At 41.5% G+C, this 25,783-nt stretch overlaps 1 protein-coding gene across 1 annotated transcript in view; it reads left to right on the top strand.

Moving 5' to 3' along the window:
* Nucleotides 1–25,783, top strand: part of LOC145412924 (F-box only protein 30-like) — a 200,243-nt gene that overhangs the window by 36,263 nt on the left and 138,197 nt on the right. Inside the window, exon 5 of the mRNA XM_080282728.1 lies at nt 15,408–15,563. Coding sequence (XP_080138854.1) covers nt 15,408–15,563 — 156 coding nt within the window. The remainder of the gene's footprint in view (nt 1–15,407; nt 15,564–25,783) is intronic.

A 25,783-nucleotide genomic window follows, 5' to 3' on the forward strand; every position in this document is an offset into this window, starting at 1 on the left:
CTGCACAGCACTTGCATCCAGAAAACATTACACAGACACCTGGACCTGCTCCTTATGCTCCATACCCCCACCCACCAACCCCCCTACCAATTCTACTCCTACTTCTTTCACACCTTCACAGCCAAACCCACTGATCCTTCCCACACCATCCAGTCCCCCAACTCCTCCCATTCCAACCCATCCTAATCCACCTCAACCCTTCCCTCCATCACAACCTCCTCCTACCCCTTCCTCTCCACCCACACCACCTCCCCCCCTGTGCTGCAGCAGACAACACACATCGCACACACAACATAAACATCCTTCAGTTAAACATAGATGGCATAAACACCAAAAAACAAGAACTCACACAATTCATCAAACAACAGAACATGCACATTGCCATCTTACAAGAAACAAAACGACACAGAGCACAGAAAACAGTGACATTTCTTAACTTCAACACCATTCGACAAGACCGGGCCGACAGCGGTGGCGGTGGATTCATCACCCTGGTACAGAAATCCATCAACTTTGCAGATACCAGTGCACACACAATGTCACTTCTCCCCCCACGACACCACAACAGAAATACAATCAGTTAAAATACGCACTGGTAACAAATCACACATAACAATCGCTAACACATACATTCCCCCCCAGTCGTCCCCCACAGTACCACACACGTACTCTCCACAGATACACCACATCACTAACATACCCATCATCCTGGGTGGTGATTTCAACGCCAAGTTGTCAGCCTGGCATGTCAACAACCCTGACACAGACAGAGGGCTGGTACTACAATCCCAGATAGCTCATCTTTTCATACTGAACAATGTAGACCAACATACCCATATCCCACACCAAGCCCTCTTCCTCCCATCATCTCCAGACATCACCTTCTGCTCCCCAAACCTCGCCCCCACTACATCATGGAGAGTGGTCAAAACCCAAGGTTCTGATCACCTCCCAGTCATCATCACTACCAAAACCAGAATCACCCCAGCTGGCCACAAACACACATACACTAATTATGAGAGAGCCAACTGGGAGGCCTTTGTAACTGAAACAGAACAACATTTCGAAACACTAAACAGTACACCCATCACAAACATCAACACCACTGTGCACACTTTCAATACAATTATACAAAACACAGACAAAAGACACATCCCTAGAGGCAACAGAAAGAGACACAACCCCAACTTCACACCAGAAATTTAAGGCCTCATCAGACAACGGGACACACTGCGACACTCCCCAACACCCCATACACAAGACACTGTACAACAAATACAAGAACTCAACACTCAGATAAGCAGTAAAATATCAGAACAGCAAACACTAAACTGGAAAAATTACCTCCAAACACTTGACCACAAAGCAAACATCAGCAAACTCTACAAAACCTAAACAGCATCACACTTTCCAACAGCAACACCACACAATCACTTACTGCCATCACAACAACAGACACCATACCCTCAAACAAACAACAAGCAAACACTCTCATCAATCACTTTTCACAAGTCAGCCATCTAAACCCCCATCCCGAAGACTGACGTATCATCCGACGTAAGAGACAGTTCCCCACAGACCCAGACTACGCACCTTTCACTTACAACCAGACGAAGCACATCATTAACAACCTCAAGCACTCATCTGCCTGTGGACCAGACAACGTAAGCAACATTCACTTTAAACACCTAGGACCACAAGGCACACAAGCATTCACCAACATATCAAACTACAGCTACTCACACAACATAATACCGAACATCTGGAAGCATGGCATTATCATCACTATCCCTAAACCCAACAAAGACCCCACGTTACCCTCCTCACACCGCCCCATCACAATCTTCTGCACCCTCTCTTGAGTCACTGAACGGCTGATACTACAACTAGTCACACCTCACATTCCCCTAGCCCAGTCACAACATGGCTTTAGGCCACTACACTCCACAAACACCCTTCTTACAGACCTTACAGAGAGAGTTTGCGATGGCATGAATTCAGCTAGGCCACCACACAGAACACTCCTAATCACACTAGACATTAGCAAAGCTTTTGATGCCATCCCCCGCCACAACCTCACCAACAAAATACTCAACACAAACATGAACAATAACACAAAAAGATGGTTGGCAAACTACTTAGCAGGCAGATGTGCACACGTAGCATTTGCCGGTCAGTCTTCTAACATCAGAATCTTCACAAATGGCGTCCCCCAAGGATCTGTTTTGTCCCCTACACTCTTTAACCTATACATGCACGACATACCCACGCCCCACACACCACAGATACACATAGCTTCCTATGCAGATGGTATAACACTTACATGTACACACCAAAACGCAAACACAGCTGCACACATCATTCAACCTTACATCAACACACTACATGAATGGTTCACCACAAACAGGCTCAAAATAACCCCAGCCAAATCTACAGTGACCCTTCTCACAAACTGGACAGCAGAACACAGTCACATCCCGCACCTCACCGTAAACAGCACTCCCCTACCACACACACACACACACACACACACACACACAAAATCCTTGGTGTAACATACAATACATCAATGTCATTTAACAACACATCACAAACATTAAAAATAACATAACACCAAGACTCAGTGCTTTGAGGTCACTTGCCCATACAACATTCGGACACAACAAAGAAACCACCACCACAGTATACAAACAATACATACATTCAGTGATGAATTATGCAAGCCCTGCCTGGGCTTCTAACCTTACCAAAACACACTACAACACTTTACAGACCATACAGAACATGGCCCTAAAAATAATCACAGACTGCACAGCTACCACACCCACAGACCACCTACATCAAGAAACCAAAGTCCTCAAAGTCAAGGATCACCTGAGAGGCACCCAGTTTCTTGTTGCAGCCTCCACAAACCCACAACATCCACTATATTACTGTACATGGCAGCACATCCACCCACACCAAGGAACATTAAAACAACACCCAGCACACGATACCATACACAATACTGTCACATCTCCCCCCTCGCCCACCTCTGACCAGCTTCCAGAAGCATATCCACACTCAGATCACTCGCCGCTCCATTCAGTCACTTAAAGACAACACACAGCTGCATGCACAGTCTTCTGACATCCACCCTTCTGAATCCTGTCTCCCTCGTGAGGACAGGGTCCACCTGGCCAGGTTGAGATGTGGGCACCATCCAGCCCTCTTAAGCTACCAGAAGAGGCTGGATGACTCCGACGCTGATGCCTGTCCAGGATGCAACACAGCACCCCATACCATTAAGCACATTATGGAAGATTGCATTGCACACAATCACCTACGCCAACAACACAACATACACTCTTTGAGAGCTCTGTGGGAAGGCCCGGTCTCGGCCATGGCCTTCCTAAAGGACTCGGGGCTGTTCGGCCAGACTGCCTGGGGAACAACTACTACTACTACCTATCTGTAGTCAGACACCATAATCCCATAAGGGGTGGTCATTTGTCATTAAGTTTGTCATTTTACAGGAAGGGGCACTAACCCTCCACCAGGTCACTTGTGGACACATAGGGAAAACATATGGGTTGGTTGTATGGTTACCACCCTGTGTTATAAATGATTGCCTGGCTTACAGGAAACCATTTGGCTTGTCACTCAATGCAAATTCATCTGGAAAGGAAAGAGGGGTAATAGAAAGTGAATGGAAAGATGGGAGAAATAGGACGACAGAAACAAAGAAGAGTGATCGAGTTGAACAAAGAAGTAGACAGCACCACATCATGTGAGTGGATGATGTTCACCACCACCTACCACCTAATATCCATTAAATGGGGCACATCACGTGGCCCTTGTGGATGCCTCTGAGCCTATTGGACACTTTTTTAGCTTTAACCCTTTCATACACGAGGGCCCGGTGAAGAATCCAACCGCTCACACTTTTGACGCAGGATTCGTCCAAGTGAAATCCAACTGCTGGCACTCTTTTGACTCAAGATTCGTCCAAATGAATCAACCGCTCACACCCTTTTGATGTAGATTGAGTCCAACCATATAATTTGCTGTATTTTTTTTGCAACAATTTGTTGTTGTGAAAAAAATGCAGTGTGTGAGTACTGTATATGAGTGTATGTCAGTGAGTAAATGAATACATTACTGACCGATAAAGTATGGTGCTTTATAATCTTTATTTATTTTTTTTTCATTCATTAAGAAGATCATTTATTCATTTGTAACATGTGTCAGTTTCATAACAGTACAATTAAAAATTAGGGCAAGGGAATGAAATGATTGTAATCATTTTTTGATGCCACACAAATCACTGAGTGAGGAATGTGGGGAGCGTGAGGTCTGGGCGGCGAGAATGAAATGATAGGAAACAGTTCACTCTGATGGGCCAGGCGTGATGATCAACTGTTGTTATTCTGTATGCCATAAAAAAATTTCTAGTATAGCTAGAAGTGTCATTTTTTTACAAAATGGATCACAGATAAATGCACTACAATATTGTATAATCATTGCTGAAATGTTTATTTGTCTGTGAGTAAATGAGCATTGAATAAATAAGTGAATGATAAAATATAGTAATTCCTTTATTTTTTTTAGATTTTTTCATTCATTAGGAAGATCATTCATTAATTTATAATATAAACCAGTCAAAACAATACAGCTGTGATAAGGGCGGGGGATTGAAATGATTGAAATCAGTTTCTGATACCGCACGAATCGCTGAGTGAGGAGTATGGAGAGCGTGAGGTGGGCTGGTGAGAGACTGTCATTCAGTATTTGGAAGTGGTTGGACTCAGGTGGCGTCGAAAGAGTGCGAGATGGTTAATGTATATCACCTTTCTTGTAAAATCTGCTCCTAAGAGATTAAGTGTGCTAAGCTGACTCCATGTCTTCTTTACTCCAGCACAGTTATTGACTGTATACACTGATTTTAGTCGCCCCTGTGTAGAGCACAACTCTCGTGTGGGGAGGCTTCCCACATACAGCCCTTCTCAGCAAGGTGAAGTCAGAGGCTTTTCGTTTCATTAACTCTCCTCCTCTTACTGGCTTCCTTCAACCTCTGTCTTTCCGCCTCACTGTTGCATCTTTAGCTCTTCTCTGTCGCTTCCTCAATGGTTGCTGCTTCTCTGAACTGTCTGCTTGCATCCTCCCACCACTACGACGGGTGCATAACACCCATCTAACAACAAACTCTCATCCCTTTTCTATCTGACTCTCTAATGCAAGAGTTCACCATCACTCCTAGTCCTTCATATATGCAACAGTTAACTCTGGAGCTGTCTTCCTCTGTCTGTATTTCATACTGCCTATGATCTCCAGTCTTTCAAACGCAGTGTGTCCAAACATCTTGAAATGTACGGATCTTGAAGTTCGCTCCATGTTATCTTGTTTTTGTTTTTTATTCTTGGATGGAACAACTTGAGGGCTCCTGGCATTTGGTTCCATCTTCCTTTGCGTTAAAAAAAAAAAAAAAAAAAAAAAAAAAAAAAAAAGTTACGCGGGGCACATCACACGGTCCTTTCGGATTTCTCCGCGTGTGCTGGGTGACTCAGAATGCAGCCCACTTGAGCTAGGTTAGAGAGGTGTGGGTGAGAAGAGGTGGCAAGTTGGGCTATATGGGGGCTAATTCTGGTAGGCTTGGGTGGGACCGTAGTCTGTGTCTCCCCAGTCTTTATACTGCAGTTCGTTAGGTAAAGTGAATACCTTGGATAACACCTAAATGAGAACGTAGTGGCTTTATATGCAAGGGTAGTGGGTGAATAACCTGCCACATGCTCAGATGCCTAAGGTACAGATGCCATTGACCTTTACCTTTTCTGTTTGCAATGGAACTGGACCAGACTTTGTATCTGGAAAAAGGTGGACCAGGTCTCTGGAACAGGACCAACTTTGATTTTCTTGACTGGATCTCAACTCTGTGTAACACTAATGCATGAGCTTGGCAGCACTGAGAATGATTGTTAGCTCCTTGACCTGAAATGTGTTCCACTTTTTGATGGCCACAAGTCTATGTCTGTTTGTTTGTGGCCACCCTGTATGGGATTAAGGCGTCTGGCAGTAGACAGATAGATAGAAGTCTATCTCACTTTATCTTCATCAGGCATTCCTTCTCAGATGGATGTGTAAGGGCATTGTCATGCTGATATCAGAATTTGACACATTCCAACATAATTGTCATATTGTTTTGGTTAGGGTAAAAGTTTAAATAAGGACACCCTGGGCCATGTTATGAGCATTTTGTTTCTTTCCGTGATCTAAATCATGTCTGGCAGTGAAAAACAGAATGCCCAGACAGTGGCCCAAAGAACAGAGTGTTCCAGTCCCAGCTTTTTCCCTGACTTAAAGAACCAAGCAATTTGCATCAGTACATCTGCCAAACATTTTGCATCAGAATATGTCTGATTCCAACCTCAGTGTGATAAGACCTTGTGATATTAGGATCAGACCATCAGCCAAGCCATTCAAGCTGATGCATCAGGCTGTCCCTGTCTTTATCTCCGTGGGTCTTTTGGCACAACACACCTCTCAACCTGAAAAAGATATACAGCTCTTTGTGTGTGTGTGTGTGTGTGTGTGTGTATTTACCTAATTGTGATATACAGGAAATGAGCTACGCTCGTGGGGTACTGTCTCTGTTTCTTAATAAGTCAAATTTAGCTTTAAACTCGTTTAAGTTTTTAGACTGGACGATCACTTTGTCCAGGCTACTCCACAGGTCTATACATCTATAAGGAAAGCTATATTTCTTGATATCCTTCAAGCAGCTTGGTTTCTTCAGTTTCATTCTGTGTCCTCTTGTTACTCTCTTATCCCATAAAAACATATCTTCTTTGTCAATTTTATCTACTCCCACCATGGTCCTGAACACTGCAATCATGTTGCCTCTCTTTCTTCTTCTAAGGAGGGCAAATCCAACTTTTCCAGCCTCTCTCTGTACGACAGATCTGCCAGACTGGGGACCATCTTGGTTGCTGTTCTTTGTATTCTCTCAATCTTGTTTATATCTTTCTTTTTGTGTAGGGACCACACTACTGTTGCATATTCTAACCTGGGGCAGATCATGGCCACTATCAATTTTTTCATCATCTCCTCATCCATATAATGAAAAGCTACTCTTATATTAGTCAGGTGTGTGTGTGTGTGTGTGTGTGTGTGTGTGTGTGTGTGTATTTACCTATTTGTAGTATACAGGAATTGAGCAATGCTCGTGTTGTCCTGTCTCCAAATCCACATTTATCAAGTCTACCTTTACACACATGAATGTTTTGCTCATGCACACCTCTAAGTCATTCCAAATATTTATGTATTTACCTAATATACCTAATTGTGATATACACGGAATGTGCCATGCTCGTGGGTTTCCGTCGCTGTTTTTCAATAAGTCAAATTTAGCTTTAAACTCGTTTAAGTTTTTAGACTGGACGATCTCTTTGTCCAGGCTATTCCATAAGTCTATACTTCTGTAAGGAAAGCTATATTTCTTGATATCCTTCAGGCAGCTTGACTTTTTCATTTTCATTCTGTGTTCTTGTTGCTCTCTTATCCCAAACAAACAGATCTTCTTTGTCAATTTTATCTACTCCCACCATGGTCCTGAACACTGCAATCAGGTCTCCCCTCTTTCTCCTTTCCTCTAAGGAAGGCAAATCCAGCTTTTCCAGCCTCTCTCTGTATGACAGGTCTGCCAGTCTGGGGACCATCTAGGTTGCTGTTCTTTGTATTCTCTCAATTTTGTTTATATCTTTCTTTTTGTGTGGGGACCACACTACCGCTGCATATTCTAACCTGGGGCGGATCTTGGCCACTATCAATTTTATCATCATCTCCTCATCCGTATAATGAAATACTACTCTTATGTTAGTCAAGAGTTTATAAGTCTCTCCAACTACCTTGTTAATGTGCTTTTCTGGTGACAAACTATCTTTGACCAGCACTCCCAAATCTTTCTCTTCTCTCATTTTTGTAATTAATTCATTACCTAACAAATAATTCAGGGATGGCCTCCTGGTACTTTTACTCATTTCCAATATTTTACATTTCTTTACATTAAATTTCATTTCCCACGTCTGGGTCCAATCATGTATCCTATCCAAATCCTCCTGCAGCATTTTACAATCCTCCTCAACCTCTACCTTCCTCAAGATCTTTACATCATCAGCAAACAGACTTGCATAACTGTTCACTCCATCTACCATATCATTTGCGTAAATCAGGAACATTACTGGCGCCAACACCGAGCCTTGAGGGACTCCACTTGTTACTTCCCTCCATCCAGACATCCTATCCTATATAACTGTCCTCATTTGTCTGTCTCTCAAAAATTCTCTCATCCATTCCAGAAGTTTCCCCTTCAGTCCTCCTATATATTCTAGTTTCCACATTAGTTTCTTATGGGGTACCTTATCAAAGGCCTTCTCTAAGTACACACAATCCACCCAACCATCTCTCTCCTGTACCATGTCAATCGCTCTTGAGTAAAAGCTCAACAAGTTTGAAACACATGACCTTCCACTTCTGAATCCAAACTGACATTCAGTCAAAATACTTATCTCTTCTAGATATTTTATCCATCTGTCTTTCAGGATTCTCTCGCACAATTTTGCGACCATGCTGGTTAGAGACACTGGTCTATAATTCAGGGGTTCTTCCCTGTTTCCTCCCTTATAAATTGGTACCACATTTGCCCTCTTCCATTCTTGTGGCACTTTCCCCTCTTCCAGAGAACACATGATTAAACTGTGAATTTTATCCACCAGTTGTTCTCTGCATTCCTTCAGTACCCAATTAGAAATTCCATCAGGTCCTGGGGCTTTCCTTACATCTTGAGTTTCCAGTAATTTATACACTTCCTGTACCTCCACTTTTATATCTTTTATCACCGGTATATTTCTAATCACTCTCTCCCTTTCCACAAACTCTGTTTTGTTAGTGAAAACCGATTGGAAACATTTGTTCATTATTTCAGCTTGCAATGCTGCATCTTTATAGACCTCTCCTTTTCCTTTCAGTTTGGTGATTCCTTCCTTTTGTTTCAGTTTGCCATTAACAAATCTATAAAACAGTTTGGGTTCATCCTTGCATTTGTCTATTATACCTTTTTCAAAATTCCTTTCTTCTTCTCTATGTATTCTTGTGTATTCATTTCTAATTCTTTTATATTCTTCCTTTGTTCTGTTGTTACCTCTCTTTCTCCAATTGTTCCACGCCTTATCTCTCTCTTTTTTTGCAATCATACACCTTCTATTAAACCACTCCTTTTTCCTGTTTTCTTTCCCTCTTACTCTTGGTACAAATTTTTCCACTCCCATATTATAGAGGTCTAGAAAGATATCCCACTTCCTCTGTATCTGTCTTGTTTCTCTGAATTTTCTCCAATCCGCATTTTCAAAGAAGTTTCTCAATCCTGTAAAATTTGCTTTTCGAAAGTTGTATCTTCCCTGTATATGAAGCTCGTCTCTTGGCTCGACGTTCCCTATTATCATCTGGAACTCAATGACCACATGATCACTTATTCCTAAAGGACAGAGATATTTCAATGATTCTGTTACATCGGGTTCTTTGGTAAACAGTAAATCTAACCTTGGTTGTGTGTCCTTACCTCGAAACCGTGTCTCTTCTTTGACCCATTGCGTCATCACATTATTCATTATTACATTTAATAATATAGTGCCCCACGAATCCTCGCCGCCTCCCGAGGACCATTCCTCCCAGATCACCTCTTTACAGTTAAAATCACCCACCAAAATTATATTATTGGTTTTCTCAGTTATTTTTTGTAAATAGCTAGCCATATCTAACAACATCTGGTATTCGTCATCATTCCATGCTCTCGTCTTAGGGGGAACATACACTACCGCCATATCTCTCTTAACAGTCTCTCCAGTTTCTAATTTCATATACTGTATATCACTTCAGCCCTGCCTTCTCCCATTTCCATGGCATCTACATTTATGTTGTTCTTCACTGCTATCATCACTCCTCCTCCCGTTTTTTCTTTTCTGTCTCTTCTCCACAGTTTGTATTAACCGTATCCCAAATGACATCCAAATCTTCTTGTAATTTGGTCTCTACAAAGCACTGACATCAGGTTCATGTTCTCTGAAGAAATCGTTAGTTTCAAGCCTTGCCGATGTTAAACCATCAACATTAGTATATATCACCTTCAAATTATTTTTGATGTTTTTTATACCCTCTTCTCTCCTACTCTCCATCAGTACCACTTCCTCAACTTCTGATCTTTCACAGCCATCCCCCTTAGTTTCCTTCACTTCTATTTCCTTAAATACCACTTCCTTACTTTCATATCCATTACTCTCCAAAAAAAAAGTATTACATTCTTCCTCTGTCCTCTTATCATTTTTTTCCTTTACTTCTTCCTTGAGTGATTTTAAAACTTCTCTTTCTTCTTCATTCAAATCTTTTCTTATTATAATATTTTCCATCCCTGCCTCTTTGCTTAATTTTCAGGTCACTTTAAGTATATCATCTACACTTTCTGCTGACAACTTGACTCTCATTGGTCTTGTTTCCTCTTTCTTATAAGGCCCTATTCTCCTTACTTCTTCAATTTCTTTTACCCACTTGTCTCCTTCGGGATCAATCTTGCCTAATATTCCTCTTACAAGGTTCGTGTCTTTCTCGAGTCTCACGGATCTAACCTTCTCTTCCTCCTCCCTGTTTCCAAATATTACCACGCATCTGGTCCTTTCTACAGTTTCTCTCACTATTTTCTCTTTTTTCTTCAGTATTTTCACTATATTTTCTTCAAATTTTATCATGTTCATTTCTCTTTCTTCCTGGATGATTTCACTTAAGCTGACCACTTCTTTCTGTTCTTTTTCTACGTTTGCCCACTTTGCCTTATGCTCTTCTAATACACTGCTCACCTTCTCCGTTTTATTTGTACTCTCTTCTAGTTTTCTCCTCAATTCAATATTTTCACGCTTCAAATTTCTTATCTCTTTATTCGCCATCTCATTAGACTGGTTCAGACTCTGTATAGTAATCTCCGTATTCTCAGACACATCTTTTAACACTAGATTCTCCACTTTCTTTTCAAGTTCACTATATCCTCATAATCAATGTTTTAACCAGATCCATGACATTAGTATTTCTATCAAATCCTGGAAATTCGAGTCCCTCACTGTTTACATTTTCGGCCATGATTGAGGTTGGTTACACTTACAGTACGAAAACAGCTGTTACTGAAAATACATGTACTACAAACATTCATGTATACTCTTGCCAGTAGATCTTTACATTTTTGGTAGTCTGTATTAACTTAAAGTATTTTATACTGAAAACAAGACCATTGGAGACAGGACAAACATAATTCCTGAAAACTACTTAAGGTTTGCAGCGGTGGCTGAGCCTTGGCCCGGGAGCAGTTAAGACACGTCCGTTCACTGTGGCTGTCTGTTCGTGTGTGTATGTGTGTGTGTGTGTGTACTGTATATGTGTGTGTGTGTGTGTGTGTGTGTGTACTGTATATGTGTGTGTGTGTGTGTGTGTGTGTGTGTGTGTGTGTGTGTGTGTGTGTGTGTGTGTGTGTGTGTGTGTGTGTGTGTGTGTGTGTGTGTGTGTGTGTGTTTACCTAATTGTATTTACCTAATTGTGATATGCAGGAAATGAGCTACGCTTGTGGGGTCCCGTCTCTGTTTCTCAGTAAGTCAAATTTAGCTTTAAACTCGTTTAAGTTTTTTAGACTGGATGATCACTTTGTCCAGGCTACTCCACAGGTCTACACATCTATAAGGAAAACTATATTTCTTGATATCCTTCAAGCAGCTTGGTTTCTTCAGTTTCATTCCGTGTCCTCTTGTTACTCTCTTATCCCATAAAAACAGATCTTCTTTGTCAGTTTTATCTACTCCCACCATGATCCTGAACACTGCAATCATGTTGCCTCTCTTTCTTCTTCTAAGGAGGGCAAATCCAACTTTTCCAGCCTCTCTCTGTACGACAGATCTGCCAGACTGGGGACCATCTTGGTTGCTGTTCTTTGTATTCTCTCAATTTTGTTTATATCTTTCTTTTTGTGTAGGGACCACACTACTGCTGCATATTCTAACCTGGGGCAAATCATGGCCACTTTCAATATTTTCACCATCTCCTCATCCATATAATGAAAAGCTACTCTTATATTAGTCAGGAGTTTATACGTCTCTCTAAATGCCTTGTTAATGTGTTTTTCAGGTGACAAACTCTCCTGGACCAGCACTCCCAAATCTTTCTCTTCTCTTGCTTTTGTGATTGTTTCATTACTCATCAAATAATTCAATGATGGCCTCTTGGTACTTTTGCCCATTTCCAATATTTTACATTTCTTTGCATTAAATTTCATTTCCCACATCCAGCTCCAATCGTGTATCCTATCCAGATCTTCCTGCAGCGTTTTACAATCCTCCTCAACCTCTACCTTCCTCAAGATCTTTGCATCATCAGCAAACAGACTTGCATACTGTAACTGTTCACTCCATCTACCATATCATTTACATAAATGAAGAACATTACTGGCCCCAATATCAAGCCCTGTGGAACTCCACTTGTTACTTCCCTCCATCCAGATATCCTATCCTTTATTACTGTCCTCATTTGTCTGTCTCTCAAAAAGTCTCTCATCCATTCCAGGAGGTTCCCTTCAGTCCTCCTATATGCTCTAGTTTCCACATTAGTCTCTTACGAGGTACCTTGTCGAAGGCCTTCTCCAAATCTAAATACACACAATCCACCCAACCATCTCTCTCCTGTAGCACGTCAATCGCTCTTGAGTAAAAACTCAACAAGTTTGAAACACATGACCTTCCACTTCTAAATCCAAACTGACTATCAGCCAAAATGTTCATCTCTTCCAGATAATTATCTTTCAAAATTCTCTTGCACAATTTTGCAACCATGCTGGTTAGAGACACTGGTCTATAATTCAGGGGTTCTTCCCTGTTTCCTCCCTTATAAATTGGTACAACATTTGCCCTCTTCCATTCTTGAGGCACTTTCCCCTCTTCCAGAGAACACACAATTAAACTGTGAATCTTATCCGCCAGTTGTTTTCTGCATTCCTTCAGTACCCAATTAGAGATTCCATCTGGTCCTGGGGCTTTCCTTACATCTTGAGTTTCCAGTAATTTATACACTTCCTGTACTTCCACTTTTATATCTTTTATCACTACATTTCTAGTCACTCCCTCCCCTTCCACAAACTCACTTTCATTAGTGAAAACTGACTAGAAACATTTGTTCATTATTTCTGCTTGCATTGCCGCATCTTTATAGACCTCTCCTTTTACTTTCAGTTTGGTGATTCCTTCCTTTTGTTTCAGTTTGCCATTGACAAATCTATAAAACAGTTTAGGTTCATCCTTACATTTGTCTATTATACCTTTTTCAAAATTCCTTTCTTCCTCCTCTCTGCGTATTCTTGTGTAATCGTTACTAGTTCTCTTATATTCTTCCTTTGTTCTGTTGTTACCTCTCTTTCTCCAATTGTTCCATGCCATGTCTCTCTCTTTTTCTGTGTGTGTGTGTGTGTGTGTGTGGCATACACTTCAAATATAATCTGTATGTTTAGCACAATAGGAATACCCCTTTCAGTGGTGGACCAGGTTATGCAAGGAAAGATGGGGAGGGGAGTGACTTGTACATTAACAGTAGTGTATGAGTAAGAGCTGACAGGGGTTGTATGGGAGTGGTGAAGGGCTGATCTCTGCTGTAATGGAAGTGAGAAAGAACAGTAACTTTAATTTGCACCACTGTTAGTTAGTGGAGAAAGCCTTACAAGCAGAAGATTCCAAGGACAGTAGGGCATCAGAGGTATACCACATTTCACAAAAACCATTTTGGACAGGATGTAAGAAGTCTCCTTTCTCGGAAAACAACACATGCCAACCATTGACCATCATTTACGAGACCTTACAGATGCAAGAAGTCAGAGAAGTGGGCTGATAATTTGTCACCAATTGATGATCCTCAGCTGCTTTGGGGATGGAGATAACTACAGCAACACCCTAACAAGCCAGAAACTCACCAGTACACCAGATCTTGTTAAACAGGAAGCGGTGCCAAGGCACAGCAAACCCGTCCCCAGCAGTCATTTTAGTGCTGACATATAAACGCAACAGGATATCTAGTTCAAGGTGACACATATAAAATATGGAGTAAATCAGGTGAAAATTGACAATTTTATGCCCATTTGAAATTTTAGGCCTGACCCACCTGACGTTGACCCTCCTACCGCTAAGTGGGGGGTGGCCCCCCTGATGTAATGAGGCATGTTATAGGATGTAGATTTGAAAGTTGCACCTTTAGGTGTTGGTTTCATGTCGATGTGACAGATTTGAAAGGAGTTACAGTGAAAAAACTATTTTTACTTGTCCCCATTTTCTTTTACATTTTGGAGGCCTACAGCCTGGGCCTTGGCCCAGTTTGGCCCAAACTTTAATCAGGTGATCAGAAGGTCTTAGCCCATCATCCCTTTAATTTTAGTCACACCAGTAGTTTTCACAGAAAGTTGTTATCAGACAGACAAACCGAGTAAAAACAATACCTATCCCAGAGCCTCTTTGGGGCTTGGACGGGTAACAGTGACAGCAAAAGCTCTTTGAATCTGGGTTGATTCTTCTTGTTGCCGTTTGAACTCCCTTTGTTGTGTTGTAAGATGGCTAAAGGCTTCTTCTTTTTTTGTGTGTGTGCTTCCGTGTTTACTTGCCGTGGGTGGAATTTTTTTTTTTTTTTTTTTTTTTTTTTTTTTTTTTTTTTTTCCCAGTAACCTGGTTTTGAAGATTGATGATAACATTATTGGTGTTTCCTGCAATGAACTTTCATGTCAGTAGTGTTTAGTCATGAAATTCATATAATGTTCATAGCCATTCTAATAATTATTTTTTGTCAGCTTGGTTTGCTACTGAAAGTTGTGTTATTATTATTGTCTTAATTTTATTATTTAAAGTCCTTTTCTACAATAGCCATCCTTAAACTCCTATACTACAAAAGACCCCTGAATTATTGAATTGTTAAAAAATACTGCGAATCATATTTGGACAATATTTGTTCTGTATACTACATTAATTCCTGGTTTATCTGATATTTCTATCAACTTCAGTGTTCAGTCATTCAGAGGTTTTCAATGTTATTTTTATATTATGTTTGACATACTGAGCTTAATGATTGATATTTTAAAGCTTAAAATTCTGTTGCTTAAACATATAACTGTTGATGAATTAATATTTCTTTCTAATGCTTGTTTTATTAATGGACATAAAGCTTATCAGCTAATTATTACTTTTAATATTTTTTGAAAATTTGTTATTATTATCTGCATCTGAGTGTGATAATCCAAACTTGTCAGTCGCTGGGTAATAATAAAGCAACATCTAACAGTGTGACTGTTTAGAATAATGCCTCACTCACCCCCCCAGGTCTCTCAGTGTCCGTGTGCACTGAACTCTTGCGTGGAAAGCGACAAGGGGCAAATAACCTGAGTGGTGAGGGTAGTGGGGCCCCTACTGACCCAACTCAAGCATCCACCAACTCTGATGCAACTGAGAACTCCAGCTATACTGCAAAGCATCATGGTTAATAACATTTTTTTACATTTATCCAGGGGAGTGAAAGATAAAAATGGTAGATTACTAGTGGAGAAAGGAGAAAAAGTGAGCAGATGGAGAGAACACTTTAAGAAATTGTTGAATGTAGAGGATGGAAGTGATGCGAGTATAAGTGGCTGGGGAATGGCTGGGAGAAGGAGGGAGGTGAGAAGACAGGAAGAAATCAGTAGGATACAAGTTATGGAAGCAATGAAGAAAGTCAAAATGGGGAAAGCCCCAGGAATTGATGGGGTGTGTGGTGAAATGTTGAAGCATGGGGGAGAGATAGTAGTAGAATGGATGTGGAAGATGTGCAGATTGGCCTGGGAGGAAGGTAGAGTTCCGGAGGATTGGAAGTCAGGTATAAGTATTCCCTTGTACAAAGGAAAAGGGGAAAAAGAAGTGTGTGGTAATCATAGGGGCATTTGTCTTCTTAGTATAATAGGAAAAGTGTATGGTAGGATACTTATTGACAGAGTTAGAGAAAAAACAGAGGAATTAGTAGGAGAAGAACAGGGAGGCTTTAGGAAGGGAAGAGGTTGTGTAGATCAGATATTCATTCTTAGATCTTTAGTGGAAAAGTTTCTAGAGACAGGAAGGAAGTTGTATGTGGCTTTCATGGATTTGGAGAAAGCATATGACAGGGTGGATATACAAGGATTGTGGAAAGTATTAAGAATATAAGGAGTAGATGGGAAATTGTTGAGTGCTGTGAAGAGTATGTATGATGATGCCAAGGCTGCAGTGCGTGTGGATGGTGAACTGAGTGAATTTTTCTCTTTGGAGGTTGGGTTCAAACAGGGATGTATCATGTCTCCATGGTTGTTCAATCTGTACATGGATGAGGTAATAAAAGAGGTACAAGGTGGGGTAGTGGATGTTGGAGTGGCCCTGATGAGAGAGGGTAGTGTTTGGAAACTCCCTGTACTGTTGATTGCAGATGATAGTGTGTTGTTGAGTGAAGACGAAGGGGAGCTGCAAGACTTGGTGGATGAGTTTGGGAGAGTGCATAAGAAACGGAATTTAAAGGTGAATGTAGGGAAGAGTAAAGTGATGGTCTTTGAAACGAGTGAAGTCAGTGAATGTTCAGCGAGGTTGGATGGTGAGGAATTGGAAAATGTGAGTACGTTTAAGTACTTGGGTAGTGTGATGAGTAAGGATGGAGGTTTGGAGGGTGAAGTGCTTGAAAGGGTACAGGTTGCTGGTTCCTTGAAAGCAGTGATAAGAAACAGGGAAGTGAGCATGGAAGTGGAAAAGTTACTACATGACAGTATTGTGATACCAACTCTAGCGTATGGAAGTGAAGCTTGGGCGTTGTTGGAAGGGCACAAGTCAAGAGTGAGAGCAGTGAAAATGAGCTATTTGAGAGGAGCCTGTGGAGTCACATGGAGAGACAGGCTGACAAATGAGGATATAAAGGAGCTTTGTGGTGTGGATGTGGATGTGATAGGAAGCGTTAGGAGGAATACACTGAGGTGGTTTGGCCATGTGGAGAGGATGGAGGGTGAACGACTGACGAAGAGAGTGTATGTGAGTGAGGTGGAGGGGGGAAGAGGGAGGGGGAGGCCGAGGATGAGATGGAGGGATGGGGTGGAGAGGTATATGAGAGAGGGGGGTGTGAGTTGGGAGCAGGGCAGTGAAATGGCGGGGGACAGGGCGACTTGGAGGCGATTTGTTTGTGGCCACCCCGAACGGGATTGAGGCATCTGGCAATGGGTAGATCCATGATACAGTTATTGTACTTCTGTTATGAAGAAAATATTGTTTCCAATTGTGTGATGGTTATTTATTTATTTATTTTTTTATAGGATGAACACTTTTTTTTTAAACTGGCTTTTGCATCTATTTTTCTTCTGCACATTTTATTGGCATATGTGTTTGTTTTTTGCAACTTTTGAATTGTATAGATTGATAATTAATGAAAACACAGCATCTTACTCACATTACCTCACAGTGTTAAACCCATAATGAGAAAGTTTGGTTAGGTTTAGTCAGAGAAAGGGAAGCAACAAATATTTAGTTATGAGTTATTAGTCTTACTAACAGATGGCATGCATGCATTCTTGTGTGTGTGTGTGTGTATGCATGCACCTGTTTATATTTTACAGGATATGAGTACTGTATTTTACTCGTACTGTCATGTCCTCAGTGGGATTCCACTTGGCTCCTTTTTTTCACCCACACTTTTCAACCAATACATTTATTATATTTCCACACTCCAGACTCCCACAAACATTGCCTTATATTCAGATGACATTACTAAAATAACCACACACTGTGTCACAGATGTGGTCTGTGCACAGTACCGAGACTGCAGTAGACTACCCCAACACCCATCAGGTATTGGTTGAGGACAACTCTCTGATGATCACTTCAGCCAAATCCTCCACCACTTATAACCAGCCATAATCATGAGCACAGGTGCACTCTGAACATCACACTATGTACCTGCATCACACACCCACTAAAATCATGGGAGAATGACACTTCACACTGGGCTCATCTTCAGGGACCACAACTCGAGGCAATGCACCCCCAGGTTCAGCACATTCAGGCCAGTTGCGGGGACAGACCAGGCTTTAGTCATCAGTTAAAAGCACTCTCCATTCTCCACAAATAGTATAGCAGTTCAGGGAGTCCTGTACCTCTCCCAGGATGGCCCTTTCCTATCTGTCACCCATTACAACACCTTGCAGACCATACAGACAGTGCACTACACATAATTACTAGCTGCAGCAATACCATCTCCACAGCTCACTTACACTTTGAAACTAAAATCCTCCCTGTTCAAGAATATCTTAACATGAGATGCACACAGTTGAACATGGCAGCATGTGCTATAGTACAGCACTCCTGCCATTATATAACAGAGCCACACGACATATCACGGAACATAAAGCAGACAGACATTGCCAGACCCTCTTCAAAAACATGTCACCTCCAGACATTCTAATACTAGCAGTGAAGAAACACCATCTTACTCATTTCACACACAGGGCTAAGCAACACCTCAATATGAACATAAAACTCCAAACCCCCCTCCTGACATCCACCCATCAGAAGTATCTTTATAAATAGAGCTAATCAGGTTCACGCACCTAGGCTTTGATCAGGATATCACCAAGCCCTCCTCAGTTACCAGCTTAGATATGGGTTAGGTGGCATCACAGATGACAGGCCCTGCTTGTACAATAGACCCACACAACATAACCCGCATAATGAAGCAGTGCACAGTACAGCACCTGCCACACTAAGATGCAGAAACAATTTCGTTGGTGTAGGGAACTTATGTAATGACCCAGTAGAAACAGTTGCTTCCCTGCAGGCAACAGGTCTGCTGGACTAGGTAGAAGGAGGTTGAAGAACAACAAAATTGACATACCCAACCTCTTCTGTCTCCTTGCTCCCTCACTACAATAACTTATTCACAAGACAAAAAATTCATCAGTACAACCTCATCAAAAGATCTTTGGAAATGTCTAGTTGCAGTGACTAGATTCTGGCAGTTAACCCTTTGAGATTTTCGGCCTCTGCCGATTGTGTCTTTGCCAGATTCAGCCTGACGCATGTAGAGTGCACTGTCGTGCAGCGATATTTGTACTTATCGGCCACTGTACACTAACATTTTATGGTAGACTAATGAATGTGGTACCATTTTAAAGCTGAATAGTTGCTCTTTATCATAGTATGGTTGAAAAAGGTAAATACAGTAGCTAAAAGGCCAATAGGACGAGTAAAAGTTAGCTGAAAAGGAAAAATCGCACACCCTTCCGTGGAAAAATATTTGTTAAAAAAAAAAGTATTTGTGTTACATGAAATTTGATTGCACCATGTCAATCTACAGTAAATTACCTTTCCATTAATATGTAGGTTATGGCAATTTACGTTAGTTTTCACAGAGAAAAGCGAAAGCTCACACTGTCACACAGGCAAATATCGATGCTGGTAATACTGATATTATTCATGGTAAAAGCAGATTTATTATCCATATCTGTCTGATGTACTTGTCAGTGTAAAACTAGATAGTTGGAAAAGGATAAACAGGATAGTGTATGTAGAATAAGCCCAGATAGGATATGGAAAACATGCAAAAAACAAATTTTGTTTCATGTGACTTGAATTTGAGTCATCAGAATCTCAATGGTTGGATTTACGATGACTCGAAATCGCGTCTTCGGAATCTCAAAGGGTTAATTGGGTTTGTGTCCAGACAAACCCTGGAGTTACAAGTAACAGCAGCAGTTACAACAACCTTTTCATCCAGATGACACATTTTTCTTTTTATTGTTTTTGTCTGTCAGGTATGTTATTCAGCCTAGGAGAAACTCCCTTGTTCACAGTTATGTATACGGCCACGACTCACCTGTTTATTTCTCACCCGACTTCCATCACTCCACCCCTCACTTGCCACTCAGCTGTTTACCAGATGATACAATAAATACGTATGAATTGTACACACAGAAATTTTGTCAGACAAAGCAAACCCTAATTTCTGTCAACTAGATTTTATTTTTTCTTCCAGTGCAAATGCATTCTAAGGTGAATTTATACATCATCTTAGAATGCATGTACAGTATTTACCTATTTGCACTGGCAGAAAAGATATAATCTAGCTGATAGAAATGAAGGTTTGTTTTGTTTGACAAAATTACTGTGCTTGCAATTCATGTGTATTTACTGTATTATCTGCAAAACAGCCGAGTTGCTAGTGAGGGGTAGAGTGACGACATTAATGTGAGAAATAAATTGGTGGGCCGTGGCCATATACACAACTGTGAACAAGGGAGTCATGATAATTCTACTGTACAGCACTTTTGTCCAAATCATCATTTCACCAATCAGTGCTGAAGATTTGTTTCTTTAGTTTATTTTGTCATAATTGATAAATAAAATAATGAATAATAGTTAACAAAATGGACTTCGTGCATTTTGCACTACTGCAAGCCACTGCAGTCACATTTGTTATGTGTCTGTGTGGTGTGTTTAAGTGGAGGTAATGTTTCAGATAGAAAATGTCTGTGTGGTCCTGGATATGAATGGTATTGTATGTACCGTACTACAATGCTATAGCCCATGTATAAGAGTATATACAGTATTATCACCTATCCGAGAAATATTGGTAACCGGGAAGGTAATTTCCCCAAGCTTCCCAGATAAATGTGACTGTACTATATATATATATATATATATATATATATATATATATATATATATATATTTCTATATATATATAAATATATATATATATATATATATATATATATATATATATATATATATATATATTTCTATATATATATAAATATATATATATATATATTTATATATATATAGATATATATATATATATATTTCTATATATATTAATATATATATATATATCTATATATATATATATATATATATATATAATGCTAGTAAAACTAAATATATACAGTTTACTAATAGACAGATATTGCCAGATTCGTACATTACCTTCAGTGCTACTAATATTCCCATCAACAAGAGTATTGAAATTCTTGGCGTCTCACTGAACAGTGCCCTCAGTTGGACCTCTCATGTCAGATCACTTGCTAAAACCGCCTCAAAGAAACTTGGATTATTGTACAGAGTCTGTAACTTCTTCGCCAGTGAGCAGTTAGCTATAATTTATAAGAGTCATGTGCGCTCTCAGCTTGAATATTGCTCACCCTTGTGGAATGGTTGTGGAGAGGTTGCATTAAGACAACTAGACAAAATTCAGAACAAAGCTGTTAGAATCATTAACAACCCTGTCATTACATGTAAACTACCTCCCCTGCATGTAAGAAGGAATGTTGCCTCCCTTGCATTATTTTACAGATATTTTTTTTGGCAAATGCTCAGACGAAGTTGTGTCCATGGTGCCACCTTTCCAGGCCTTCCCTCGTGCTACATGAGCATCTAGTAGTGCTCATGACTGGAATGTCACTCAGCCATATTGCAGAACTTCTGCCTATCAGAATTCTTTCATTCACAGAACTGCATCACTCTGGAATTCGCTTCCCCAGAGTTGTTTCCCTCCAAATTTCAACCCACAGCTGTTCAAGTCTAACTGTTACAGATATTTTATGAACGGAGGATGCCAGTAATCTGGTGTATGGATTGTTTTTTTTTTTTAACTCATTTGCTTTTCCTTCCTCCTTTCTGTTATTTAAAAAATATAGATATACATATATATATATATATATATATATATATATATATATAAATTTATATATATATTTTCGTTAGTTTTTAAAGGCTCCAACATGCTTCCATGTGTCGGCCTTGGTCACCTAATGGCGGCTCTCCACACTGCACGATCCATTGCAGCCTCCCTGTTCAGTCCCTTAACCCTGAGGTCACACTTAATGACCTCGTCCCATGTCTTTCTTGGTCTACCCCTCATAACCCCATCCCCAGTATTAACACTCCTCACCTTCCTCACCCAATTATCATCCCCCATCCCCTCCACATGTCCAAACCATCTCAATCTACCTCTCCTCATCACAATACCAATACACTCCAGTCCCATCCTACCTCTCAACTCTTCCATCGTAAACCCAGCCCCTCCAGGCCTTGGACGCAGGGATGCACTGCACATCCACCTAATCATTGTCATTTCTGTACATCTGAGCCAGCGAATATCTTCCTCCTTCACTGCCCATATATATATATATATATATATATATATATATATATATATATACAGTGCAGTGCTCATCAGAAGTATCAAGCGCCTATGGCAGGGCGCGCAATACTTATGGCCAAAAAAGAATCTCCCGTTTTTGGTACTAAAAATTGAGCCACATGTTTGCGGCGCTAGCATGACGTCACAGTAGCCTGAGGCCTTACTACACACTGGTTGGTCCCCGCTTCAGTTGCCTATGGGCTGCCTGAGAGAGAGGAACTCCGCCACTTCTCCCTCTCCTATTGCGCCATTTTTTACCGAGTATCCTGCAGTGCTTTGGCTTTTGCCACTTTGTTATGGCACCTACCCATGAACTATCGAGTGAAATCATATCCCAGATCATTGCTCTAAAGGAGGCAGGCCACCAAACAAAGGAAATTAGTGAATTGGTTGGCGTGGCTCGATTGACAGTGCGTAGGTGGTGTGCACGTTTTCGAGTGGAAAACAGTGGTGACGTTCCCACAAAGAAACTGCGGTCTGGTAGGCCCAGGAAAACTTCCCCGAGGTCTGTTAATGTATTAAAATGTGTAGTGGAGTCTAATCCTCGTGTGAGTGCAAGGAAAATAAAGGAGAGCAACCCGGAAGTGTTTGGTGAGGTTTCTGTGCGCAATATGTCTCGAAGGGTCCATGAACTTGGTTACACAAGTCACAGGCCTGTGAGAAAGCCTCTTCTTACACGTTACCAGCGACTTCGTAGGCTTGCCTTTGCTAACAAGTACCTTAATTGGGGTGAGGACCAATGGTTGTCAGTGTTGTGGTCTGATGAGGCAACATTTAGTGTTACCTGTAATCGAGGAGCACGTGTGTACCGGCGCAAATGTAGTGACCCGCTTGACCCTCGTTACATGGAGAGCACAGTTAAACACCCAGATTCACTCATGGTATGGGGTTGTTTTTCTGGTAAAGGTTTGGGGAAGCTTGTTGTGCTTACCAAGAACTGCAGAGTGAATTAGGATATTTATCTTGAGCTTCTTTGTGATCATTTACCTGAGTCCTTCGAGCTCACAGGTGCATGAGTGTTTCAGCAGGACGGTGCACGTGCTCATAAGGCCAAATCGGTCACCAATTGGCTTCGTGACTGCGAGGTATCATTCATGAAAGACTGGCCAGGCAATAGCCCAGACCTCAACCCGGTAGAAAACCTCTGGTACCTCGTAATGAAGAATCTCCAAGGGAAATACGTGAGCTCTCTGCCTAAACGGCAAGCCGCCATTCATGACTTCTGGGACAAAATACCCCTCCAGCACCTCAGGAACCTCACCCTTTCACTTCCAAGACGTCTTAGGTCCGTGAAGAAGCATAAAGGATACCCTACCGAGCATTAAAGGAAAATAAAATGCATTATTTATATGTTTTTTCAATCTTGAAACGTTTGTTTCGTAGGAGGAATGCAGGGCGCTCGATACTTCTGACAAGCACTGTATCGTTTTCGTTTTTGTTTTTAAAGGCTCCAACATGCTTGCATGTGTCGGCCTTGGTCACCTAATGGCGGCTCTCCACGCTGCACGATCCATTGCAGCTTCCCTGTTCAGTCTCTTAACAATAAGGTCACACTTAATGACCTCGTCCCATGTCTTTCTTGGTCTACCCCTCATAACCCCACCCCCAATATTAACACTTCTCACCTTCCTCACCCAATTATCATCCCCCATCCTCTCCACATGTCCAAACCACCTCAATCTACCTCTCCTCATCACAACACTATCCATCCATCATCCGATCCTACATTGCCCCATGAGGAACGCAGGAGCCTGGGGCTAGGCGGTTGGTCCTGACATTTAAGATGAGAGTGACCAGACTCACTCATCCCTGAGTGGCATTACATGAGCAATTAACCCGAATCACCCCTTGGCTATAAACCTTCACCGGCTCAATCCGATTGGAGTGCAATAATTACCCACTAAACCACCAGGCACCATATATATATATATATATATATATATGTGTGTGTGTGTGTGTGTGTGTGTGTGTGTGTACAGTATACATATATATACAGTAACCCCTCCAATATCCGGATCAATAGAGCCATCGGTAGGTTCGGATATTGGTTTCGTCCGGATATTGGGCCCCAGCTTATGGACTTGTACTTACGGACCCTAACACAGAGAAACACCTATACAACTCCCTCCGGACATGCATAGCACCTATTTAACACCCAAATCACACCAATAAGGCACATAAATGACTGAAATAAATGCAATAGAAACATAAAATGTGGGTTTAGAAGTATGTTCATACATTAATAAACATTCTGGTACTTATGGACTCTAACCGAACCTAACCTAACCGAACCTAACCGAACTCTGAAAAACACATTCCTACTGCACATGCATGAGGTAAGTTTAGTATGGAAAGAAGTACAGTATGACACTTTCTGGTAAGTATAGTATGGGAAAAAATACAATATGAAACATTCTGGCTACTTACAGCAAGTCCCTGGCCACCTCGATGAATAACCGCCTCCTCTCGGACTCTGACAGTAAGAACGATTTCCTGAAGCACTTACACTACACTCTTCCTGAAGTCTTGCACTGAACTTAGTCACTAACACACAGAAGTCCGTTCTTTTCACAGTGTTCACTTTAGTCCAAATAATGTTCCATTATATTTAAGTGTTGCACATTAACTTTTCCCAAGTTTTTTTAAGTTTCCAAAGCCAAAACAAAGAAGGTTAGTTACGTTAAATTTCTTTTCTACTTAGTCTTTTCTCCCAACTTGAAAACCTTAACACAACACACCGTTTTTTTCACTGCACAACACTCAAAATTCCCGTGTGGTCTAGTGGAGAAGTTCTTGCTGTTTATTCACTGTCAGAGCCCGAGAGTATCACTGGCAGGCGTCCAAGGGGTGCATCGGTGGGTAGTGGTGATGGCGTACCGACTACAGAAGACTCTGAAGACAGCCGCAAACTCACGTCGAGCGGTGACTCCACTGTAGCTGATGTGCTGGGCTGTGGCTCGGAGCATGAGGGCCTGTCTTGGGGAGGCAACGGAGTGGAACCAGGGCTTGGCACAGCGGGGGTCACGGGCCTGAAAAAACTGTCAATCGTTGACTGACGCAAGGACCGACGATTCTGGCGATTGATGATGCGCTGCCGGAAAGCACGCACTTCCTCCACGAGTCCCAAGGGCCCCATCTCCCTGTCGCAGTCCGGGTGTTCCAGGTAGTCTAGGACGAACTTTAGATGTTCCCGGAGTGCGCTCAGCTTGGGGATGGCTGGAGTAGTGTCCTGCTGGGCGGAGTCTGCATCATCATCGCCTTCGTCGTCAGAATCTTCAAGTTCGGGACTGACACCAGCAACCGAAGACGCGATCTCGATATCAGACAACGTCTGATACCCAGGATCGCCCTCGTCGTCGTCCAACCACTCACAAACATCGTCCACATCAACATCGTCGCCGTGCGTACGTAGCCGTGCATGGAAGTCATCCACGTCAAACCCTAGGAAATCGTACTCCACATCTGTTCCGAGAAGCAGACGAGACCAACCATTTTCAAGAGTTTTCACAGGGACTTC

This window comes from Coenobita brevimanus, chromosome 94, assembly GCF_032717465.1.
Source record: "Coenobita brevimanus isolate Jiangsu-jjx chromosome 94, ASM3271746v2, whole genome shotgun sequence".
Classification (NCBI taxonomy): Eukaryota; Metazoa; Arthropoda; class Malacostraca; order Decapoda; family Coenobitidae; genus Coenobita; species Coenobita brevimanus.